The following is a 23,582-nucleotide window of genomic DNA, read 5'->3' as shown; positions in this document are numbered from 1 at the left end:
TGCGCTCTATACAAAACAAATCACATCTAGGTGCACGCTCCTCTACATAAACTAATCAGTCATAACAGCAGAAAGACAGCATGAAGACAGCATGAAGACAGCATGACGGGTCTCTTGCTCTGACCAAAACATAAAAGGGGGTAGTCCTTTAACAGTTTCATAAAGTAATAAAGTGCAATTTCAAAATAAATAACCCCCCTCTGCATCTCCCCCAACATCACACAGATACATGCTGACTGGAATCCTCTCCCAGATATCCAGCATATATGCATTTAAATTACCATGGTCAAAACAAGAATCCAATTGGCGGCATGATGCCAAAGAACAGTTTTGGTTTATCCTTGCATAAAAACAGGCAGAAGAACCATTTTATGCATCAATAAAGTTATTGATTTTCACACTGTTTACACACAAGTACTTACTGCAAAAAGATGTGCTTTATGTGTGTTAAAACTGAACATCTCCTTCCTCAGGAGGTGTTTTTTGTCAGCCACCGTTGTCTTAATAAATAAAGGTGGCTGGCATAATTAAGACCATCCGCATGACCACGATAGACCAACGCCACTGTCTCGTCTTTTCGTTGTGCCATGCACATTAAAGGAACAATAGTTTTTGCCACAGCTTTAGAATCCAGCGCCTCTCCCCTGCACACCGCATACAAGGCACTTACCTCTGTCCCGGGGAGCTTCTGCCTCTGAGACTGTCCTGAGATGGGCACAGTGCAGCAGTGCCAGCGGCGGCAGGGCGCCCAGATGTTATAATACTGCAAGAGTCATCGGATGGGGCCCGGGACCGCTGCAGACGGGCTCGCATCCCTCTCCCGATGGCCGCACTCACCGTCTTCGGCATCTTCTTGGAAACTTAAACTTTCCACAACTTCTGCTGCTCCTTGAGTCTCGCAGCCCCTCCAGGGGACGACTAGCACCGGGAGGCTGTGGGGGCAGGGGGTCACACACTGGGCCTGGGGGGCTCTCGCCGGGGTCTGCTTGCTTCCTCCTGCCCAGGATCGCGCCACTCTGCCCCCGCCCACCCACGCGCGGCATCCAATAATGGATGTTGCGCGGTGGACCAGCCAATCCTGGCGCTGCATGCAGCACCAGGATTGGCTAGGGGGGCACATTGTGTACTCGCCCTGGGCAGCCTTTGAAAACGCGGCCCGGCTGAAGCCGCACCCCCGGCCCCTTCTCTATGCCTAAGGGCATCGGCGCATGCGCGGGCAAGTCTCAGCCCGGCAGTCTCATGCGCACAGTGCTGGCCTGCTGCAGACTGTAAATCAAGCAGCTGCAGCAGACCAGCAGACCCGCCCCCCAACCCCCTGTGCACTCCGACCGCACTGATGACATGATCCGTGTCGTCACTCCCGCGCCCGCTGTGGAATAATTATGTTTGCTGCCTGGTAAGCTTAGCTGCAGTGCCACGGTGCGTCCAGGGCTTAGTGGGGCTACGCCCCTACGCCCCAATGGACGCACCGCGGCTGCCAGAGGTCAGATGTCGGCTGCGTCTTCTGACAAATTGATGCTTATTTTTTTAACATTTGTTGGGGTTTAGAATCGCCTCTCACTCTGCATTCAGATAAATTCAAGTAAGGTGAATTATGTAACAATCTTGCTGCGGTACGGGGAGTGTGTGTTAGGACACGCAGCAGCTGAACGTCCCCGCAAATGAGCGAAGCGAGTCCGGAACTACAAATCCCAAAAACCCCTCGCCTTGAACTACAAAACCCAGGAAGGCACCGCGCGGGACGGAAGCAGGCGCCGCCATAAAACAAACACCGGCGTCGGATATTCCGTGTTCAGGTTGCCGAACACTTACACCGGACGGAAGGAGAGACCAGACGCGGAGACAAGCCTCGCCAACGGAGAGCATCGGTCTCGGGTAAGCCGTTTGGTTACCGCTGTTGTCAGAGGCGCTGCAGTCCCCGCTCGAAGGCAACGAGCGTGAGGGACACGAACCTGCGGGAGAGAACACTCAGTCCCCGCTCGAGGGTTACCGAGCGAAGGATTACCCGTCCTTCCTTACCTTATGCCACTGTCCCCGCTCGAGGGTTATCGAGCTTGATACAACGCCAATGGGAGCCTGTACTTTTGCCTCAGTCCCCACTCGAGGGTTATCGAGCAGGAGAGACGCCCAGGCTGCCTGTCCCTTGCCCTAGTCCCCGCTCGAGGGTTATCGAGCGTGGACAACGCCAACGGGAGCCTGTACTTTTGCCTCAGTCCCCGCTCGAGGGTTATCGAGCAGGAGAAACGCCCAGGCTGCCTGTCCTTTGCCCTAGTCCCAGCTCGAGGGTTATCGAGCGCGAGAGACGCTTACTTTGTTTATACTTTGCCCTTGTCCCCGCTCGAGGGTTATCGAGCGCGAGAGACGCTTACTTCGTATATACTTTGCCCCCGTCCCCACTCGAGGGTTTCGAGTGTGAGAACGCTGAAAGCCGCAACCCCAAGGAACCTTACCACGCGTGTTTGCCCTCCGTTGGAGAGTGTCGGGACCGACACTCATGCGGTGGACGACCTGAGGATTTCCATCACCCTCAGCATAAGATCGAGTGGCATTGTCGGCCAGTGCTTAGCACGGTGTCCTCTGTTGGTGAATGCCGGGACCGGCATTCGTGCAGACGACGGATGGAAACAGGGTGAACGGGTCACCGTGATTGCTTGCATGCTGTTAAACCCTTATTTTGCTGAGCGGTGCAGAATAAAGCTGTTTAAACCAACCTACAGGTCTGTTCTCTATTGAAAGGAAGCGCGTGGGTGAAGGATTCTTAGCTGCCCCAATCCTGAGGAAGCAAGGGATTACAGTGTGAAAGGAAAGGCTGTAGGCTGTTATTTTTTGTAACTCGCAACTAAAATGTAAATACCTGTAAATTAATTGTACAGATTCAGCAGTGCGAAAAACAAAAAGGAAGCTCATTTGTTTGTAATTCTTAAGTGTGACGGAAACAAAGATTGTATTTGGATCAAAACACTTTACTTGGTGATGCACAATTGATAAATATTCACTGAAACCGGATTTCCACACATTATCATTTGTGTGCAATATAATTTTATCAGTAAAACTCTGTGCTTGTGCAAATTTAGTGGCCATTTCTAAGGAAAATGTGCTCCATGTAAATCACAGTGCGTTATTACACAATGCTTTAATTGCATTAAAAATCACTCGCCATATGTCCATTAAAGCTAGGTGGATTGAAAAAGTTTGTGAGGCAAAAATTGGGTTGTGGTTCTAATAAGTTTGGGAAGCACTGCTATTCTTGGCCATGAGTGACACCTTTAGCCAGGGCTTGCACTTCTCGTAGTGGGATGTATGAGCCCCATTAATTACAATGTTAAAATGCAAGAATAATTACAACGTTAAAATGGAAGCATAATTACAGTGTTAAAATGCAAGATGCTATTAGCTAATCTGCCAGGCGTCACACATGGCATGGGAACTCGTAGCAGGTGATGTAATACTACTAGGGCGGCTGTAGATTGTTATAGCTGGCAAGTGGCCCAAGCACAAAAGCAGCAGCCCATCCTGAATTGTTCACAGACAGCATTCTGCATTCTGGGATTGTATAATGTTAAAGGCAAAACCCTTAGTCCCAGGATGCATGGTGCTTTTTGCTAAACAGTCAGACTGGATTCATGTGTCCTTCATGACACTGGGCCAACTGTGGGCTATACCAGCCATGGCTTCTAAAGTTCACCAAGCTTTTAAGTCCTGCTCGCATAGATCTTTCTTCTCTTATTTTTGCGTGCTTTTTTAAAAACTTAAAATCTGATTAAAGTAACTACCACTTGAGCCCATGCCGTGTTAACACTTTCAGCCAGTCCTGGCTTTTTAGCCAATAATACTTACAAAGAGATCTACAGCCAACCGACTTTAGCCACCTTCGGGCGCACACATCGACATGTCCCACAGCCATCTCACCAATTGGACTCCACTCATTACGCCAATCACCACAGCAATCATGACCTCCATCCACTCTGGTTCTCTGGCAGACTTCTGCCCCACCACGGTTTTAACCTGGGACAGAAGGAAATCAGCAGGGCTCCCACCTCCATCCTCAACTCATCCATCTCTACCACCACCTTCCCTGATGCCTGGAAACTGGCAGAGGGGAAGCCCCTCCTAAAAAAACCTCTGCCAACACCAGCGATGTCAAGAACTACTGACCCATCTCGCTAATCCCCTTCCCGGCCAAGGTCCTGGAGAAAGCCATCAACTACCAGCTCACCGACCACCTGGAAGGAAATAACCAACTCAATGCCTCCCAGTCCGGCTTCCGCTCCAGCCGCAGCACTGAAACTGCCTTGATAGCTGCAACAGACGACATCCGAACCTTCCTCGACTGTGGCGAGATAGCAGCACCGATCCTCAACCTCTCAGCAGCCTTCAACACCTTTATCCCACCACACCCTTGTCACCAGAATCCACCACATCGGCATCAGAGGAAATGCCCTCCAATGGATCAGCTCCTTCCTCTCAGGATGCACACACAAAATCAGCCTCCCACCATTTACCTCCGAACCCAAAAGCATCATCTGCTGAGTCTCCCAGGGGATCATCCCTCAGCCCCATACCCACAGACTCAACATCATCTCATACGCAGACAACACCTAACTCATCCTCTCCCTCCTGGAAGACAGCTCCACCACCAGATGCAACTTCCAGAACACCATGACCAGCACCTACGAATGGGTGAGATCCAACTCAACTGAAACTAAACACAGACAAGACAGATGTTCTCATCTTCAGAAGGAACCTTTCCCCATGGGATGACAAATGGTGGCCCACAACACTCGGACCCTCACCTATCTGCACCAACCGCTGCCTGAAGCCTCTGCATCATCCTGGACAGTAATCGATGTATAAAGCATCAGGTCAACTCATTAGCCTCCTCCTGCCTCCACACCCTCCGCATGCTTCGGAAGATTTTCAGGTGGAGCCTGTCAGCATCAGGAAAACAGTGGCTCAAGCCCTCGTCACCAGCTGGCTGGACTACGGGAATGCACTTTATGCCGGAACCACCAACCACCTCCTCAAACGACTACAGACCATACGGAACACCGCAGCCAGACTCATCCTCGACCTCCCCAAATGGACCAGCATTACCCCCACCTCAGAAACCTCCACTAGCTCCCCGTCCAAAGGAAATGCCAGTTCAAACTTCTGACCTTCACCTACAAGGCCCTCCTCAACGCTGGACCCTCCTCATCAACCACTGCCTGACCTTTCACCAACTGACCAGACAACTCTGACCCACCTCCCTCCCCCTCGCAATCGTCCCCCATATCAGACGAAGCTGCAGCAGAAGTCGTTCCTTTTCCTACCTCACCACCACATTCTGGACCGACCTCCGACCTCCGACTCCACCTCCGAACCTCTCCTTCACTCGCCGACTTTGAGTGTGGACTGAAGACCTGGCTCTTCGACTGAGGCTCACCGTACCTCAGGGCCTGGATACCCCCCCGGGTTGATAAGCTGTGCTTTACAAATACTGACTGATTGAAAGTGCCACTGTCCTTGTTTAGAAGTGAAACTACAAGTCCTATACTGGCTGAAGGTATCACACATGACCTGGGGCTCGTGACAGCTAGGGGATTGATTTGATTAATTAATTACTTGCACTTTTAAAATAGTAATGACTCAGATAACGCAAGCAGGGGATTCCATGCTACCTGGGACACAGTGTGCCAGTCCTGGGTTTTTCTTTATCATGCCATGGTACCTTTGTCCAGTAGATTCAGGTGATATAAACCAAGATTAACCTCCCAGAAAGAACTACACAGTAAAGAAAAACCAAGGTCCGGCATCTTTCTTGCCTGGTTGTGTTGAATCAACTATTGAAATAACTTCTTCAAAGTATTTGGAAAACTGAAGTACAGGCTTCTGTGGGAGGACTATCATCCTGTAACCTCATCTACATGTACATCTTGTGCGCTTTGGGAAGGTTACCAAGATGTGTTTGGTTCTCTAGTCCTTTCAAGTGTTGTTTCCACCTCCCAATGAAAGGACAGGGGTAGAGGCCCATTCCCAGGAGGTATCAGCCAGACCAGCGTTGATACACAGCACCTAGCATGCTGGGTCTTGTAGTTTCACTTTCTTCTAATACAGATGAACCTGGCCATTCAGTTGACAACTATGAGAGTTTGGCCACCATCGTCTGACTCGAGCCTCTGTTTGTTTTATTTGTTTCAGTCGCTTATATTTGATGAAATGGACCTTTCTGACGCAAGCGTTGCCGAGACCAGCACGAAGAACATCAACAACAGTTTCACGGTAAGACATGTTTTTTGTGTGATATTACAAATCTGCTTTTATTAAATGCTATGCAGAATCAAGGAAATAGAGGGCTAGGATTTACCACCAGGCCTGTCCCTTGTTTGTGGGGATTTCCTGCCCATTCCCTGCTCATTCCTGACCTGGGGTATTTAGCTTAACATTGATTTTGCACTGTGTCTGATCCCAGATCACTAATGTGTTTATTGTTTTTGTTGTCGCATATGTTTTATGAAGTTTTTTATGAAAACAAGCACATGTACTCTATGCCTTTTTTGAGGTATCTCCTGTGATCTTTAGGTAACCAGAAAACGACAGCCCATTGCGAACCCCATGTTCCATCTCATCAAGGACCCAATTTTCCATCTCATCAAGGGCTCCATGTTCCATCTCAACAAGGACCCAAAGTCCCAGTCCAGTGTTTCCTCCATTGTTGTCTAGATCTTTAGTCCAGTTTGGTCAATCGAAAAGACCTTTCATTATCTCTTGCTCTTTTCACTGTATACAAACTCTTTGTAGCGGGTGACATTGACAGCATCACAGGTTATAACTACAATAGTTGTTTTTAAGTACTGGTATTATTGTATGCCTGGAAAGGCGGGATTTCACCTCTAGAGTCTGCTTACCATTCTCCAGAATCCCGTCACAGGTCGACTGGACCTTTTTACCTGTCATAGAGTGTATTAGGCAACCTAGTCACAACTAAACAATTCAATTATCCAATTGCTTTCCCCAAAGAACCACTGACTAAAGACTGAATTTCAATGGTTTATTACATAACCAAAAATAACTGGAGATACAGGCACCTCAGCAAGAGGTTCAGAAGATAAACTGGTACTAATACAAACATAATCCTACGAAAAAGTCTCAAACGGCTAATGAATAGAACTAGAATCAATTCCAGGATCATCAGACTAAACAGGATTGCTATAACTTGAGTTCTGGTACTCATCAGGATAATAGACATAAATTCAGATCAGTCTGTCCCTACACTATGCTAGGTGACATCCCTACTCAACAATAGCCCAACCTAACCAAAAGGTGTCAGCCGTGGTGACTTCCAAAGGAAGTTCGCCCACATTCTTTTGAAGACTATAGTTCTCGACTTGCAACTACGCTCTTTGCCCAAACGACCGCTCTCTCTAGCTCCTCAGCTCGTCTGCTCTGCCTCTACCCTCGGGGTACTGTCCCTATTACCAAACCCCACAATGTCAATGGCACGCCTTCAGGTACGCCCCTCCATGAGGTGTTGGGTTCTGGAAATTTCCAACATGGCGCTGGTCCATCCTTGTCCGTTCAAACGTCCTTGGGTCCCAGGCTCTTCATCCTTTCAAGTTGCTTCCTTGAATTCCTGGACTACTCCTCCATGTCTGAGTCTAGCATCCTAACGCTCATACACAATGGGCCCTTCTACTCTACTATCTGCTTGATGAGGCACCTGCAAAGGAATACACGCAAATAGCTCACAGTCTACAAATGTTGCAACATATTCTGAAAAGCTCTTTTATAAAACATTTCTACAGTTAAAATGTTAAGCAAGACATTTCCAACCAGGCCTGCACCAATTCTATGAACTAGGCCTCTGCTTGAGTTATAGGCCCAACGCTTTACATTAGCACTTCTTCTTAGTTCACCAGGCCTCCAACCTTAAACAGCAAATACATTTCCTACTTTAAGCTAATTATCGAGAATATATATACAGTCTGTTACATTCTCTGGTAAAGCAACTCTAAAAGTTCAATTACGTTTGTTAAACACACGTTGCATTAGAAAAAGGTTCATTTCGACAGTGTCGCTATTCAAGCAATAAATGTGTACTTGTAATCCAACTAGTTCTCTATTCTTTACTGCGTTAAACATGATTAAAAGTCCTTTATATATACGGGTGCTGGCTACTTGTACATATGGTGCACCCCTACAATTTTCACTATAAATGGCGCTCTCTCAGTTACCCCCTTTGATGACCCGTGTCATCACCACCCTCACATCATCCTCAGGGTAAGAACTAAGCTAAAACAGAGCTTGTGGCCATTTTCCCTCTCTTGAGCATCTCCAATGCTCTCAAGCTGCGGTATTGATTGTCTTGCAGCCTTTCCATTCGCATCTCTTGCGCTCTCATTGATCTCGCCAACCTATTCGACTTATACCACTTGTACATCCTCACTAAACCCCACAAGGCAATCACACATGCCACTGCTATGATGAGGGGTTTCTGTACAAATCCAAGGAAACCATTTCCTAGGTTGGCAAACCAGTTTCCAACCCTTCCAAATCCCTTGCCAACGGTCTCCCAGGCATTCTCTTGGGTCAAGTCCTCAATCTCATAATGGATTGCAGTAATGTTGCTTATATATGTCTCCAGATCCTTAGAGTTGTCTGGTATATAAGTGCAGCATTCCTGAATCTTCAAACGTTTACAGACTCCGCCCTCTTTTGTTAGGATGACGTCTAGGGCAAGACGGTTCTGTAAAACCATTGTCCTTATCGACAACATCTCTCCCTCGACCAACACTAATGACTTGGCTGTATTCATTGACAGTTCATCCACCACAGTTGCCAAGCGCCTTATCTTGATGCAACATAGGTATTGCTGCTCCAAACACATCTCCAACAATTGCTCCAGCACTCTCTCCTCGCTTTACCCTTCTCTGGGACCCTCCCTCCAAGAGAGCAAAATCCTCAGTGTGGTAAATCTTGGGAAAGATAATTGCTAGGTAACACGTTCCATACCACTTCTCTGGCAATCTCACATACGCATTCCTTCCACAGACAAAATATACAGTAGGAATCACCTGCACCACACTCTTCAAGAAATCCTTAGTATAATACTCCAATGTGAAGGTGTGCTCACATGTAGTATGACCTACATAGACGTTCTCATAATATGTCTGTGGTCTGTGCAGGCACAGCTTCCCCTTCTGTACCTCATCCAGAGCTATTGGACCATAACTCCCTCTTGACTTGTGCTTTTTCTCTTCTTCCGTCCAATCTACCTTTCCTTGTCCTGAATCTCGCAACTGCTTTTGCTTCGTGTACCTATCTTCTACCTGCTCAATGAACTTCTTTTCTACATCTGACAATAAACAAGTCAAATTGTGTCGGTGTGCATACGGAGTGTCTAGCTCTTGTGTGGGGATGAAAAAATATCCCAGTCTGTCCTCTGATTTATAATAGTCCCACTTATTCAAGTGCTTGTAATTAGGGACTTCTGGTAACACAGCATCATAATTCGAAAAATAATACTCAAAATGATTCCGCCCATATAATATGCTAATCAACAAACTACATGAAATTCCATAGGTCAATGGAAGGTGATGGTATCTAATACCCTCATCTACTGAAGCTGGCAATTGCATACACACATAACAGTCCTTCACATCCATCGCATCAATATATTCATACAGCAGCTTTGCATATGCGTTCTGCCCAAAATTTCCTTTAGACAGATCGGTATGCAACCTACGACTTTCTGCAGCCAGCAAGGCCTTTTCTCTCCTTTCTCTTTCTTCCTTCTGACTAGGGGTATCAGGTGTCTGTGTCCCCTCCGCCTTCTCTACCTGTTCGTGTGGTGCAAAATAGGAAACTGAAACTACTATAACTATAAGAAGAATCACTCCTGCTAAAAGGGTGCCTACTATGCACTTGGCTCTACGATTCGGGTTTCCAGGCGCCATGGTCTCAGCACAAAGCAGTTCGTTCTCGGAAAGCACCCAAAGTCTCTTCTTTGTCTATTTGAGTCTCTTGAACCACATCTGGCAGCAGAAATCCCCGTTTCAGTTCTTCTTTTACTTCAACAATAGACAGCCCTAACCCTTCTCCGTCCTCTGTGGAAAGTCCCTAAATTTCTTCTTCTTCCACTCGGCCCTAGGTTAGTTCAACAGCTATTTACAACAGTCTTTTCAAAGTCTTTTCAAGTCTGTAATAATCGATGATGATACTTGATCCGATTGCCTGCAACACATAATCTAAAGGTTCCATGCGGAGCACAACTTCATCATAGGCTGGCATGTCCGGAACAAAGGTAGGAAATATCAGTCTATCCAGGAGTAAATCACGTATCTTGCTTAGGAGAGGGGGATTTGGAATTGTGAGTGTCAGTACGCCTTCGATTTCAAGTCCAGGTACCAACAGCATCACTTCCAGCTTAACATTGGGGATTGTGCTGGTCACCACCACTGACCTCACCCTCCCGGACCTCAGTACCCCTGGCATTTGTGAAAGGGTAGGTCCACTCCGGAGTGGCGTATCTTTGGCAAGGTACTCGCACCCTCCTTGACCTTCTCGGACCCCTCTGCTCAGCTCCTTGTTCTCCCCCTTCCAGATCAGATTCTTCGGACACAGGGGCAAATTCTCTTTCGGAAGCCAATCTCACATTCATTCGCCTCCGTCTCTCGGGCCAATGAGCCTCTGCACCTCTTGCTCGTCGGCCTCTTGTTTGCACACCCTGTTCGTCCCCACTGTCAGCCTCTTCTGCACTCAGATCGCCTTCTCCGCCACTTCCCTCTTCTGGGGCGGATTCAGTGTCGCTGTCGTCGTGGTCATATACAGCCTGATCAGGGGAGTCCCCAACTTCCACTGGCCCCCCCACAGCTTGGCTTGTCCCCTCTCTCGGATCCTCTTCTTTGTTATTGTTCTCGTCTACGAGAGGAGCTGTTCCTTCTGCGGGTGCTGGAACTCGTCGGGTGTGAGAAGCATGGACCCAATTTAGCAATCCGCCACACTTCACAGCAGTAGTGGTGATTAGAATCACTTGGAAAGGTCCTCTCCAACGTACATCCAGGCAGCTCTTCCTCACGTGTTTCCTCACCAGGACCCAGTCACCCGGGCACAGGTCGTGACATAGGTCGCTAGCAGCCGGAACTTCAGCAGCCTGCACCTGAAGGGACACAGAACGGATGACATCAGATAGTCCCCTGCAGTAATCAAGAATCAGGTCATCTGTGATATTCAGCAAAGCAGTTGTAGGAATAGATGGCAGTCTCATAGCCCTCCCCATCAGTATTTCATGTGGCGAGAGCCCTGTCCTCCTATCTGGGGTACTACGCATACTCATTAGTACCAACGGCAGTGCATCGGGCCATTTCAGGGACGTGGATGAGCACACCTTTGCCATTCGGGCTTTTAGAGTCCCGTTTATCTGCTCTACTATGCCAGAAGCCTCTGGACGGTAGCTACAATGCAGTCTTTGATCAATGTTCAGGGCAGAGCAGAGCATCTTCACAACTTCGCTATTAAAGTGCTTTCCTCTGTCCGATTCCAAAGAGGTCGGAACCCCGAATCGTGGCACCAATTCCCTCAACAATAATTTGGCTACTGTGAGTGTATCGCACCTACGAGTGGGATATGCCTCAACCCATCTAGAGAACACACACACAATCACCAAGACATACCTGAGGCTATTACACCTCGGCATCTCAATGAAATCTATTTGCATCCTGTAAAAAGGTCCGCCGGACCTTCCAATGTGACTCAGTGTAACTGGTGTTCTTTTCCCAACATTTATCTGTTGACACGTTACGCATCTCTGACATACTGCTTCCGCAGCCTGTCTAAACTTCGGGTTGTACCATGTTTGCCTGAACACACGCAACATCGCATCCCTTCCCAGATGCACAGGACCATGTATCTTGCGTGCCATCGCACTCACCAGCTCATTCGGCAACACAGCTCTTCCATCAGCCGAAACCCACATGTCCAAGTCTCCCTTGACACAGCCAGCCGATTCCCACACCTTTTTCTCATAATCTGACGTCTGTCCTTGCATGTCTCTCAACTCTTCCCATGTATCTGCCACCTCAAGCATCATGCTTAGTTCAGTTCTTTCCCTTGGTCCCTCAATGTTTTGTTCCCTAAAGGAGTATCCCTGCTCCGCACAATAGCGTGCAACTTCATCAGCATAATGATTCCCCATTGACACGAAATCGGTGCCTCTGCTATGAGCTGTACATTTTACCACTGCTATTGCTGCGGGATCTTGCAAAGCCTCCAGCAATAACCTGACGAACTCGCCATTCCTGATTGGGGAGCCCGATGATGTCATGTAACCCCTCTGAGACCACAACTGGCCGAAGTCATGAATCACCCCAAATCCATATTGGCTGTCAGTGAAGATGGTGATCCGAATCCCGTTGGCTGCCAAACAGGCACGCGTCAACGCAATTATCTCAGCCACCTGTGCGGAGTGTATTCCTTCCAGGCAGGCTGCTTCAATTATTCCAGAAATAGTACAGACAGCAAATGCTGCCCTCAACTGACCAGTATTGTCTCTTATGCATGAGCCATCCACAAAGTAAATTTCATCGGGGTCTGTCAATGGCACATCAACAATATCCGGCCTAGGTTTGGTGCATAGTTCAGTTACATCAAGACAATCATGGTCTTCCCAATCATCTTCTATATCATTTGGTAATGGCAACAAGGTAGCAGGATTCAAGACAGAGCACCTCCTGAGAGTCACATTCTCCGCAGCAAGTATAACCTGCTCGTAGCGTGTGAGCCTATTGTTGGTCAAGTGCTGCGTCTTGGTCCTGGTCATCAACAATTCCACAGAATGAGGTACATGCACTGTCAGTGGATATCCCATCACAATACTTTCACATCTTTCAATGCTGACACCTGTTGCAGCAACGGATTTGAGACATCCGGGCAACGCTGCGGCTACTGGGTCTAAGGTAGCCGAAAAGTAAGCAACTGGTCTACGGACTCCTCCATGATCCTGCACTAAAACTGCCAAAGCACATCCCTCTCTCTCACAGCAGAACAATGCAAATGATTTGTTGTAATCGGGCATTCCCAGAGCCGGAGCACGACACAAGTCCTCTCTGAACTCAAGAAAAGCCATCATACAGTCTGTGTCCCATGGTACCGGATCACTCACGTCCTTGTGCGTCAGTTTCTGCAATGGTTTCGCCTTCAGGGAAAAGTTAGCAATCCATTGTCGGCAGTAGCTAACCATGCCCAGGAACATTCTAACCTCTCTTTGGGTCGAGGGCACGGTCATTCTCATGATCGTTTCAATCCTGTCAGGCGACACTTTCCTCTTTCCCTGCTCTATTCTGTGACCCAGATACTGCACTTCTTGCAGGCAGTACTGTAACTTGCTGGGGGACACATTGTGTCCGTTCTCTCCCAAATGGTTCAGCAAGGCAATGGTGTCGATCCTACAAGCATCTTCGGTGTCTGACGCAACAAGGTGGTCGTCTATGTACTGTACGAGAACTGAGTTCTGCGGCAATACCAGACTCTCGAGATTCCTTTTCAGCAACTGATTAAAGATCGATGGGCTCTCTGTATACCCCTGGGGGATACGGCACCATGTTAAAACGCGACTCTCTATTTTGAACGCAAAAAGATATTGGCTTTCCTCGTGCAGTGGGATAGAAAAGAAAGCTTGACACAAATCAATCACAGAAAACCATTCGGCTTGGAACGGTATCTGAAACAGTATTACTGATGGATTCGGTACCACTGGACAACATGGAACAACTATGTTGTTAATCTTTCGCAGATCCTGCACTATCCTGAACTTGCCACTTGGTTTCTGTAGCCCCATTATCGGAGAGTTACAGGGACTGCCCATAACCTCCTTCAGAATTCCCTGTCTGATCATGGACTCAATCACGGGTTTTATACCTGCAATTGTTTCTGGGGTCAACTTGTACTGGGGTGTTCTCGGGAATTCAGCATTTGGTTTCACTTGAATTCTGACCGGCTCTACCCCTTTGATCAGTCCGATCTCTTCCCCCGTAAAGTCCCACACCTCCGGTGAGACTGAATCTCTCAAATCCCATGGGAGCTCATCCACAGTTATAGCAGGGTACAATTCGATGCACTCATGCGTGTTTGCAACCTTAAAATCACCATTGTCATCATTAGTCTGCAATTCTACTCCCTTGGGGGTACAATAGATGGTGCAATTGAGTTTCCACAAAAGATCTCTTCCTAGCAAGCATACGGGACTGGAATCGCACACTACAAACTGGTGTCTATCTCTGAAGCTCCCGATCTTTACCGGGACTGGCTCAGTCAGGGGATTCGCCATTCTTCTGTTCGCTACTCCTACCACTTGAATAGTCTGTCCTGAAAGAGGCAAATTGGGGACTACTGCGGACCGCACAGTAGACCTGGAAGCACCAGTATCAACCAAGAAGGTGGTGGGGTGTCCGTCTACATCAGCCTCTACAAAGGGTCCCCTCTGATCTATCTCCAGTACTGCTCCAAGGGTACAGTCCTCCTCCCCACTCAGGCACCGTCCTGACACTGGATCAAAGTAACAGTGCTCATCCCCCTCGACTACGAAGGGCATCTGCTTGTAAACCTTGTTCCCTGTTGAAATCTTCGGTGGCTGGGGAACCGGAGCCCTAGGGGCTGACGTCCCCCCTTTTGTCATCTGGGGCTTAGTCACCGTCACCTTCCGTACCGGAGGGGCCTCAACTTCCTCCTCTTCCTCCCCCTGTACCTGATTGTCAGGATTATGGGGGCACTCGCGTCTCCAATGCCCGACCTCATGACACTGATGGCACTTGGTCGTCTTTTTCAGGGTCGCTATGTCTGTCCTAGGTCTCGGACCTTCTTCATTGTCCCGTTTCTGTCCCCCTGACTTCCTCCCCAAGGTGCCATTGCCTGACTGACCCTGTCCTCCCGCTTGCATCTGGACTAACATCAGTTTATCCTTAAGCTTCTTTGTCTTTGAGTCTATCTCATCACTGCAGTACCTCGCATACCTCAAAATCTCATCTAACGGCTTGTTTTGCCAACAGATCAAATGTTGCTGTATCATGAGGCAGATATCAGGCCTCAATCCCAGCACAAACTTGGATACGAACTGTCCCATATCCTTCGGATCCATCACATCTAATCCGCTGTATTGCTTGAAAATCCGCAATAGCCTCTCCTAGTATTCATGCACCGTCTCTTTTGGTTCCTGCCTGGTACGATCTATCTTTACCCAATCGATGTCTTGTGGTGGTACTTTAGTTTTTAGCCACGTGATCGCCTGTTCGTACTTCGCCATCACCCTAGGTGACGGTCCATTCGTGGCAGAATCACGTCCTGGCTCTGCCGTGGGCCATTCAACACTAACCTTGCATGCTATCCACAGATCTCCGGGAACCACAATGTCAAACAGTGTGTTCAAATCAATCCACAGTACCTTTGAGATTTTAACGAACCTCTCTACCTGCTTGTACCATTCCACTGGGCTCTCGCGCAACTTTGGGAAAGTGTTTGTAAAGGCAGCCAGATCTCCCCTGCTCCAGGGTACATGTACATATCCCCCAAGAGCCACCTCCCTCAAGGGGTACGCTTCTGCATGCATCAACCCTCCTCCCGGGGATGTCTCGATAACACTCCGCCTAACAGTCTTTTTCTTTGACCACCTTTCCTCCCATTTCTCCACCTGGGACCATGTTCGGACTCCCATAATCAGCTCCCTAATGTGGGTTTTTAATCCGATCACCCTCTTTTCTTCTAAGTCTTGATCTGAGTACTGCAACCTGTGGCCCCCCTGTAGGGCTTTAGTTTTTGTCAAATCTACCATGTACTTGTTTGCCAATTCAGAGAGTTTCTCATGAGCCGTCCTAGCCTTCCGAGTGACATCCTTTGCCACAAACAACAGCTCATCTGGTTCGTACAATGCAATCCTTTCTAGTGGCAGTGTACCTTCCACTATCTCCTCTACTTCTGATTTTAGTCTCAGCACATCTAACCTTCTTGCCTTTATTGCCGCTCTCAAGGTGCCTTGGTTAGAAGTTTCCTTAGAGTCCCTCCCGCCACCGTCCTGACTCTCTCTTCTGTTCTCTTCAGGTGTGTTAGGAGGAACCCTTCTACCTTCGCAACCCTCGCAGTCCCACTCCTGTCGACTGTCTCCGGAGGAGTGGTGGGACGCCCCCCTGCTTCCCACACCTCACTTTGAGTGTCTACTGTCGTCTCCCAAGTTCTCAAATCTGGCCTTAATTCCCTCATCGACCTCGGCCTCGGTCCTCTCAAGTCCATTGATCCCCTCCAACCCCCTCTTTCCTCCGAGGAGTCTGCCGATGCCACCAAAGGGGTGCTCCGTTCTACCGGTCTGGGTAATGTCTTCCACCCATCTGCTACATTAGTTCTGTCCTCGCTGGCACTCCTCTCGCTCCCCTTCCGTGGTGGACTCTCAGCTTGTGCCTGTTCTGGGTTATACACTGATACTATGGGACCTATGGTAACAGGTACTGTAAGGGCATCTGGCAGTTTCTGAGAATGGACACCCTCTTCTACCCGAACTTTCTGTACTGTAAACCTTCCCACTACTCTCGTCACTGGGGAGGGTGGGGGTGCCTTTTCTCCTTTTTCTGGGGTAAACTTGTCCCCTGGGGTGTCCCATCCGTTCCCCATTGGAACCCCGCCTTCCCCTGCTGGGGCTTCCCAGTGCTTTGCCGATGTTTGGGTGCCCCCTGACTCTGGATTGTATAAGGGTGGCCTTTCTGACAACAGCCTCTCTATCAGGCTGTCGTCTGTCTCGCTGTCCTCGTCCTCTATGCTCTTTTTCTGCCCATCCCCTGCACTTTCCAGCAACGGATACAACCTATCTCCTTCAATGGTCTGTACCCTCCATCTCTTGCCCATGGCATCCCATCTCGCATCTTGGACCGCCCTTACCGATCGTTTCACTCTTTCTTGTCTCCTATCTCTGTTCCTGTCATGGGCTGCCCTGATCCATGCATTTAGCGCTTCAAACTGTGTTGGTCTGGGCAAAGGTCGCAATACAGCCATAATCGCCTTCAACTGGTATAACACTTCTAGTCTAAACGTTCCATATTTAGGAAATGTCAATTCCTCGTTTCCGTCTGTCATTTTACACCAGTTATCAAGCCACAATATGGTATGCAACCCAACATTCGTTGCCATATAATAGGCTGGAGTATCCTCGGGTGGAGCCTCCTCCCCACCCCGAGGTTCTATCCTCTTTTCGCCTTTGAAACAATTCCGCAACACTTTAAAACATTTCATGATGAAAACCACAACGTTTCCCTGTTTACAACACTCGTTTACTTCCTGATGACAATCCACCAATCTCAGCGCGGCTTCACGCTAACCGCCCTATCCCAGCGCGGCTTCACACCAACCGCCCTATCCCAGCGCGGCTCCTTCTGACGTCACTCGCCTCCGTTTCGCAGCAGTTCCCCTCCTCTCTCCGTTCTTCTCGCGGTCTCGCATGCGTCCCAATCATACACTGAAAATGATTACTTCCGACCAAGCAACCACTTCCCTGACTGTACGGCCACAGTCTAACTGTAATTGTCACCAAACTGGCAAATGTCTGTCCGCGAACGACCGGACAATCGCCACACTGATAGGTTACAAGCTCACGGTAACTTCCGACCAGCGTCCGTTACCCATGCACTCACACATTCGTTCCCCCTATCTCGGTCCTTCGGGCGATCAATGGTACCTCATGACCCCCTTTCACAATGGTCGACAATTACTTTGGGTGTTCGATACACCCGAACCACTTAAACTCCCCTTGAGCTTAAGATTTTCACCGGTTGCGCGCGCTCACAACCTGATCTCCTTTCACACTACAGGCATTCAACTCCGCAAGACATTACAACACAACGACACAACATAGCACCGCAATCTAACAACGCATGACCCTTTTCATACTCACTCTCCTCCGACCTGCTGCTTTCTGCCGCACTGTTACTCTCCGTCAGTTTCCATGGAACGCCATCATCCGTCCGCGACTTTCTGGACACTCTTCATTTTAATCTCTATGGGCCTCGGGGAAATCTCAACCTACTTCTAGATTACCCTTACTCCAGAAGATAAACCATCCTACTCTGCTACCAACTGGAAAGGCGGGATTTCACCTCTAGAGTCTGCTTACCATTCTCCAGAATCCCGTCACAGGTCGACTGGACCTTTTTACCTGTCATAGAGTGTATTAGGCAACCTAGTCACAACTAAACAATTCAATTATCCAATTGCTTTCCCCAAAGAACCACTGACTAAAGACTGAATTTAAAAGGTTTATTACATAACCAAAAATAACTGGAGATACAGGCACCTCAGCAAGAGGTTCAGAAGATAAACTGGTACTAATACAAACATAATCCTACGGAAAAGTCTCAAACGGCTAATGAATTGAACTAGAATCAATTTCAGGATCATCAGACTAAACAGGATTGCTATAACTTGAGTTCTGGTACTCATCAGGATAATAGACATAAATTCAGATCAGTCTGTCCCTACACTATGCTAGGTGACATCCCTACTCAACAATAGCCCAACCTAACCAAAAGGTGTCAGCCGTGGTGACTTCCAAAGGAAGTTCACCCACATTCTCTTGAAGACTATAGTTCTCGACTTGCAACTACGCTCTTTGCCCAAACGACCGCTCTCTCTAGCTCCTCAGCTCGTCTGCTCTGCCTCTACCCTCGGGGTACTGTCCCTAATACCAAACCCCACAATGTCAATGGCACGCCTTCAGGTACGCCCCTCCAGGAGGTGTTGGGTTCAGGAATTTTCCAGCATGGCGCTGGTCCATCCTTGTCCGTTCAAACGTCCTTGGGTCCCAGGCTCTTCATCCTTTCAAGTTGCTTCCTTGAATTCCTGGACTACTCCTCCATGTCTGAGTCTAGCATCCTAACGCTCATACACAATGGGCCCTTCTACTCTACTATCTGCTTGATGAGGCGCTTGCAAAGGAATACACGCAAATAGCTCACAGTCTACAAATGTTGCAACATATTCTGAAAAGCTCTTTTATAAAACATTTCTACAGTTAAAATGTTAAGCAAGACATTTCCAACCAGGCCTGCACCAATTCTATGAACTAGGCCTCTGCTTGAGTTATAGGCCCAACGCTTTACATTAGCACTTCTTCTTAGTTCACCAGGCCTCCAACCTTAAACAGCAAATACATTTCCTACTTTAAGCTAATTATCGAGAATATATATACAGTCTGTTACATTCTCTGGTAAAGCTACTCTAAAAGTTCAATTACGTTTGTTAAACACACGTTGCATTAGACAAAGGTTCATTTCGACAGTGTCGCTATTCAAGCAATAAATGTGTACTTGTAATCCAACTAGTTCTCTATTCTTTACTGCGTTAAACATGATTAAAAGTCCTTTATATATACGGGTGCTGGCTACTTGTACATATGGTGCACCCCTACAATTTTCACTATAAATGGCGCTCTCTCATGCCAATGATCGATTGATCCCACACTGAACAGTCTACAAGCACAGTTACTGCGGTAGGAGCATACCGCACCATAAATAGTCGCAAAATAAATATGGCAGAATCAAAGTCTACAGCATTTAGAACACACCAATGGAACATCACGGAAAGAACAAATTTCCTTGAGGGTGTGAATGTCTCCTGTATCAGTGGATAACTTTGTCCCGCAGCCTCAGCTGTGTTAGCCTCTTTGAAGAAACTGTAGAGAAATCAGAGAAGATAGGTCTGCAAGAAAGGGAATTCTGGAAGGAGCTAGTACAGCGCCTTAGAAGCTTCCTTGTGTAGACTTGTGAATACGATGTTAGCTATAATCCCATATAGAAAAGATGCAGACCTGTCCTAATAAAATGTGCTCAAAACATCTTATTGATAAGGCTTGGAGAGGGCATGCAGGCATGTCTGTTCCATCAAAGTTTGCCAAGGCTTGGATTGCTGAAGCCAAGAACCTGGGACTTGAAATCTGCCATACTATCTGATCATTTGGGCATCTTACGGTGAAAACAACATTGACTGTGAGAAAAAGGAGAACTTGGAACCCACCAAGAGATGGCAATGCTGTCAAAGGACAGACATTGTGTTCTGGAAATTTGGTGGTAAATCTGAAACATTCAAGAAAATTAAAAATGTGTGCAGTTGGAAGAAGTAGGTTTCTTCCGGTTGTCACTGAGATGGTGAAAAGAATGTTGTCAAGGGAAGACTTCTGTACAGTGGATTGTAAGAGTACCTCGTGCATTTGATGTTACACTGCCCTTTATTTAAAAGATTAAGGAAAAACTCTTCCCCAGTAAAGGTCTAGAAATGGGTAAGGATTCTACGTGCACGGTGATATCTCAGACAAAGCAAGCAGAACGATGGCACCAGACACGAATCTCAAGGACACAAAACCTCTACTGTAGAGACTGGAACAGACAGCGAAAATGCCAGCTGTTTTTTTATTTTATTTGTATTTGTCATGTGTTTTACATTTTAATGCATTTTTAATAGATCTTAGTTTGTGGTGTGATTAAACTGCGATGCTATTTCAATTTTATGCAGACTTTTTGTTGGCAGAGGAAATATATTCACAGCTTAGTTTACTGCAGGTTGGGGGAAATATGTATCTGTATTATGAAAAGTTATGTTGTATATTTTATGCGAGATGGTTGTATTGGTGGCAGCACTTAAATAAAATCCCAGAACTCACAAACGCAATTGAATTGAATCAAGACTAGGCCTGGGCGAGAAATTTCGCTCCGCTCGCTGAGTTTTTCCCACTCCGCGCTCTGCATAGTGTGTGGAGTTCCAAAACTCAACATAGCAAAGTTTTTTTCCTCTCTTGCACTCACCAATGTTAAGTTTGTAATCGCGAGTGAGAAAAGTCTTACTCCACATCTCCTCCCGGCAAGATTTCTCAATGTGTGCAGTTACAGAAGGCCGCTACCCCTTGGGTTTAGAAACCTTCCGTGCACGTCGAGAAAGCTGCCGCTTGAGCAGAACATCTACTCAAGCAGCAGAAAGAATCAGTGCCCTCTTGCGCTGAGCATGGTGCAGTTTGCACTGATTTTCCAGTGTGGGACAAACACGCAATGCTAAAAAACAGTGCGAATGGCACGATCTAAACACTCCACCGCTTGTGGAACTCTGCGTTGCTCAGTGGAATTTTTGGGTCACTTTGCAGGGTTCTGCTACACACCCAAGCTTAATCAAGACTAAAACTCCTACAATTCACTGGGTTGTTAAATGAAAGACTGAGACTGAAACACAATGTTGCTGATGACCGGGAGCCATTGTATAATATGCAGTAAAGTCTAATCATATGAATTAATTCTAACGATGCATGTCCATAAATTAACAAAAAACAAGATTAAATGGAAGTCCCCTTGGCCCATAAGATCTCAGGTGTTGTAGTATTAACAGATGGAATGTCCTGCACTGCCACCAGTTGACTACAACTCAGCTTCTTTGTTCATGATATAAACAGCATAAACTTACCTAACAGGATCAGAAAATATTTGAGGGGTGAACGTGGCTTCTTCAGGAGCTAAAAGTGAGGTGTCTGAGTACTTGCCTGAATATTAGCAGACCCAGAGACGCTCCCTGCTCTCTTGTGGGTATGCGCACCAGAAGGTAGGTAGGTTATGTGTGCGTCAAGTGTCACACTCATGAGTTACAACTCTACAGCCAGCAGTGGGAGCCAAAATACAGGGAACTTGTCATACTTCTCCTGATCTCTTAGACCTCAGCCATGTTAGCAGAAGGGAATTTGACAGACTACAATTTAGGCTCGTCAAACCTCAGATGGTGCAGGACAGGGCAGCCGTATCAGCAGCAGGATGAGACAAAAAACTGGAATTTGTCAGGCTGCACTGCAAGCCTATCAGACATCAAACGATGCAGGACGTGCCAGCCATGTTGGCAGAATGAGGCAAACACAGGAATGTGCCTGGATGCAGTGTGCCTGTCCAACCTGAGATGGTGCAGGACAGGGCAGCCATGTTGGGAGGGTAAAGGAACTAATTTTAGAAAAGCCTATTGGTCTGGCTTTAACGTGCTAACATGAGCAAATACATGCATGCACAAACTAGTATGGGCCCATCCGATCTCAAGTGGTCCAGGACAGGGCAGTAATGTTGGCAGTACTGGACAGACAACCGAAATGTGCATGATTGCACTGTCAGTCTGCCAGGTGTAAAAGTGCTGTAGGACATGCTAGCCCTGTTGTCATGGTGAATCAAAAATGCAGGAATGCTGCAGAATGTCATGTAGGTCCCTCGGCCCTCATGTGATGTAGAACAAGGCAGCCATTTTGGCAGGGTGATACAAGTACTGACTAAGTCAGTAGGTCTGATTGTAATGTGCTAACTCAAACAAATACAGGTACGAACAATTGCTTTTTGCACGCATTGCATGCACAAATGCTGCTTACCACATCAAAGCCAGCCTCATTTGCTTTGCCAATAACTAGGAAAAAAGTAGGAAGAAAGGATTGCTTTCTGGATATAATTCAACGAATGTGACAAACAGTGTGATGACCGACTCTACATTTTAGATGGAAATGAGTCCCTTAGGGATTCCAATGGAAGCAGTCACTAAAAGCGGAACGTTACACCAAACAACCAATAGGTGGAGGTGAGAGAGTTTACTCTTCTAGCCGAAGCTAAAGCCAGTTGTATATATAGATTTAGTAACATTTGGGCTCCACACACCTTGTTGCCAAGTAAGCCCTAAAATCAGGACTGCGCCGGATTGCAGTGCGGCCCTTCAGACCTCGGGTGACGCCGGACAGACAGGGTGCCACGCGGGCCAGTGAGAAAACAGAACACGACTGAGCCAGATCAGGGGCGTAGCTAGAGCTTGTGGCGCCCGGGGCTATCCCTCAGATTGCCGCCCATGGCATCCGCAGCCCTGTGATTGTGTGAGCTTAAGTCTCGGACTCGAATTTAAATCTCACCTCACTGTCAAATTTTGGGTACAAATATTTCTCACATTTGCCGCCTGGGTCCGGCCCGCCTACAGTGATAGTCGTGCTGCAGTGGCGGCTGCTCACGAGAGGCAAGCGTGCTGCGTGGTGTTGGAGCGCGTGACTCATCACTTGTCACTGCTGCGCTTCTTTTCAGAGAGGGCTGGCCAAACAAGATATGCCCAGGGCCATCATTGGTAGCGCTTTCCCGAGCTACAAGATTGACGGCCCTGGTACAGGACCCACAAGCAACCACAAACGGGGTACATAGCGCATGCTGCACGGCAGGCAGCTTTTACAAGCAGGTGCGCTTGCCTTGCTCTTAACACAGGGGTCGCGCTGCACTGGGGGCGGCCTTTATAATATATTTGAGGACACTGACTGCAGTCACTGACAGTGAGTGTCCCCAAATAAATTATAAAGGCCCATAGCTGCCAAGGTTTCAGATTGCTTATGTGTGACATTTTCGTAATTTGAGTGTAATTATGAGTGACATTCAACAACTACGAGTGACACTTTCTGGCGAGCAAAAATCAAACAATTAAGATGAGGGAAACATATATATCAGAAATTACAGCCATTTCAGCAATGAGAAACACTACGAAGATCTTAAAACTAATACAAACCACCAGAAATGGAAGGGCACTATCTGACAAGAAACACA

General features: G+C 47.6%; 2 protein-coding genes across 15 annotated transcripts in view; one reads left to right on the top strand and one right to left on the bottom strand.

The window, feature by feature from the left end:
- LOC144785288 (uncharacterized) overlaps positions 1-23,582 on the bottom strand; it is an 850,769-nt gene that overhangs the window by 497,986 nt on the left and 329,201 nt on the right. The gene's annotated exons all lie outside the window — the stretch shown is intronic.
- The window catches only part of DGKK (diacylglycerol kinase kappa), a 556,369-nt gene that overhangs the window by 335,631 nt on the left and 197,156 nt on the right, over positions 1-23,582 (top strand). For all 14 annotated transcript variants that reach the window (XR_013601700.1, XR_013601701.1, XR_013601702.1 and 11 more), the window contains exon 3: positions 6,181-6,261. Coding sequence is in view for 11 of the 14 variants with exons in the window: in XM_078663836.1 (XP_078519962.1) it covers positions 6,181-6,261 (81 nt within the window). In the remaining 3 variants the exon portion in view is untranslated. The remainder of the gene's footprint in view (positions 1-6,180; positions 6,262-23,582) is intronic.

This window comes from Lissotriton helveticus, chromosome 10, assembly GCF_964261635.1.
Source record: "Lissotriton helveticus chromosome 10, aLisHel1.1, whole genome shotgun sequence".
NCBI classification, from domain to species: Eukaryota; Metazoa; Chordata; class Amphibia; order Caudata; family Salamandridae; genus Lissotriton; species Lissotriton helveticus.
Note: the sequence above shows the minus strand (reverse complement) of the source record. Positions and strands in the feature narration are given on the sequence as shown.